The sequence below is a fragment of the Penaeus chinensis genome, chromosome 18 (genome assembly GCF_019202785.1).
Source record: "Penaeus chinensis breed Huanghai No. 1 chromosome 18, ASM1920278v2, whole genome shotgun sequence".
NCBI classification, from domain to species: domain Eukaryota; kingdom Metazoa; phylum Arthropoda; class Malacostraca; order Decapoda; family Penaeidae; genus Penaeus; species Penaeus chinensis.
Window position 1 is genome coordinate 27676915 of NC_061836.1, and position 2179 is coordinate 27679093.

Here is a 2179-nt window from a genome sequence, read left to right on the forward strand (position 1 = left end):
TACAAGGGAGATACAACCATTCGAGAATATACTCATATATAAAATTCATTTTCCAGGAAAGAATGGAAACCTCTGTGTACTTGAATAGACGGCATAGTTTTTTTTTTTAATTATTATTTATTAGTTATTAGTTAATTGAATATCAAGTCAAAAGAAAATCCAAGGTATGTAGTGGTCGAATAAAGTAGAGTAATTGTAGACTACTGAGTTTCCACAATTTACTGCATAAAATTCTCTCTCCTGGTACTAACACTTGCTATTTTCCAATGTTTTCAATTGCCTGTATAGCGCCCCGTTTTATGAAGAACGCTTTGTGTTGCATATTTCATACCTTTTTAAAAATACTATATAAAAAAACTACTGTATCTCCTTGTTCAGTTAGGTTTTTGTGCACATAAAAATTTCATCTCTTTTGGAAAGGGAATGAGATATGGAATGTATTTTGAGTTTTATTGTAAGCTGAGCCGTCGGCCACTTCAAGAATCGATGAGAAACACGAAGAAGGAAGGAAAGAGGAATTTGGACTCCTCTCTCCTTCCTCGTCTTCGGCGTGTCTCAAGCGACCTCGCGTGGCGTCGGCAGGAATTGAGTCGTCCAGAAACAGTCGTCCATTGTAGGTCGTCCGTCGTTCAGCGTGAAGAAGGCGTGCTCGGCGGCCTCTGGCGGCGTTCCTGAGGGAAGCTGAGGAGGCTCAACGAGTCCTTCGAACTCCTCGTTCGACGAGGCTACGAGGCCTCGCGATTCCTCCTCCCAGTCCCAGAGAGGAACGATGCTGAGTGTCGTCCTATTCCTCGGCTACAGCTTCCTCCTCAGCCATAGGTTCCTCCTCGTCGGTCTCGTCGGCCTTGACCAAGTAGGGGTAAGTGTAGGGGAAGGTGTAGGGGAAGTTGTAGGGGTACCCGTAGGTGAGGGGAAGGTTGTGACCTGTGGGAGGAAGTAACGTGTTCATTTCATATAAAAAATATGAACTTATATACAGAGTAAGAATATGTTTGTCATGCAATTCTTTTTAAACCGATATGTCACGTTAGATACAAAACCATATGGCAAATATTTAGATGAAAATATAGACACATGTGTATGGAAAAATCTGTGGTATGAGACTGACCGTAGGAGTAGACGAGGGGGGCGGTGCTGGCGGGGGTCTCGGCCTTGACAGTCTTGACGACGGGGTAGGAGGAGTAGACGAGTGGATGGCCGTAGGAGTACACGAAGCCAGGGTCAGGGGAGGGCATGGCAGCAGCACAAGCAGCCAGGGCGAGAACCAGCTGTTTGGGGATCAAAACTTTTTATCAAAGGCAGGCTCATGTCTATATTATATCATCCCTTTCGTACGGAAATAATGATATTATAAATGGTTGTGATAAACAAAGCTTGTGTTGTGAGCTAAAAGATTTCCTGATTTAATCTAGGTAGAGCTACTTCCTACACTTATATTACAGACAAATGAAATGCTAGGATTCAAACTTAACATGGCTCTTTGTTATATGAACCAGAACCTAAGCTCTATGATGCTCCTACAAAAGAAACGTTTCTTTACCGCAGCCTTCATGATGGATGTTTGTCTTGAGAATCCTGGAACGGACGACTGACATCTCGCTGGATTCGTCGCCGGCCTATATAGTAGGCTGGTTCCGTGATGACGTCATTGAGTTACAACGTTTTATTTATTGAGTTATTTATTTTCTTCCCTTTAAATGATGCGTTGCCAGTAATATGTAATTTATGAAGGTCATTTAGCTATCTGTGAAAATAACTGAAGATAGATATAGACTTCAACTAAAGGTATGATTTTGGTAAAAACAAAAGTCAGTAGCTTCAATCTGAAACCGAAGTAATTATCCTCCATAACTGGCGTTCGGGAAAACGGGGTCCTTGGACACCGCCGATTCTCACGTGAACAAGGTATCGTATATATATATATATAACATAGACACCCACACATATATAAACATATATATTCATATATATCATACTTATGTACATACACACAATTATAAAATCCTAAATATATATATGCATGTATGTATACATTCACCCATTCACACACAAATATATATCTATATATATAGATATATATGCATATATATATGTGTGTGTATAAATAAATGTGTGTATATATATATATATATATATATATATATGTATATATTCATACGTATGTGTGTGTGTACATAGG

The 2179-nt window shown here is 39.8% G+C and overlaps 1 protein-coding gene across 1 annotated transcript; it reads right to left on the bottom strand.

The window, feature by feature from the left end:
- Positions 1 to 436: 436 nt before the first annotated feature.
- On the bottom strand, positions 437 to 1558 carry LOC125034444. The gene is made up of 3 exons (XM_047626197.1): positions 1541 to 1558; positions 1109 to 1268; positions 437 to 924 (listed from the first exon to the last, which is right to left on the bottom strand). The coding sequence occupies exons 1-3, from the start codon at positions 1550 to 1552 to the stop codon at positions 785 to 787; spliced, it is 312 nt and encodes a 103-aa protein (XP_047482153.1). The 5' UTR covers positions 1553 to 1558; the 3' UTR covers positions 437 to 784.
- Between the last annotated feature and the right edge of the window lie 621 nt (positions 1559 to 2179).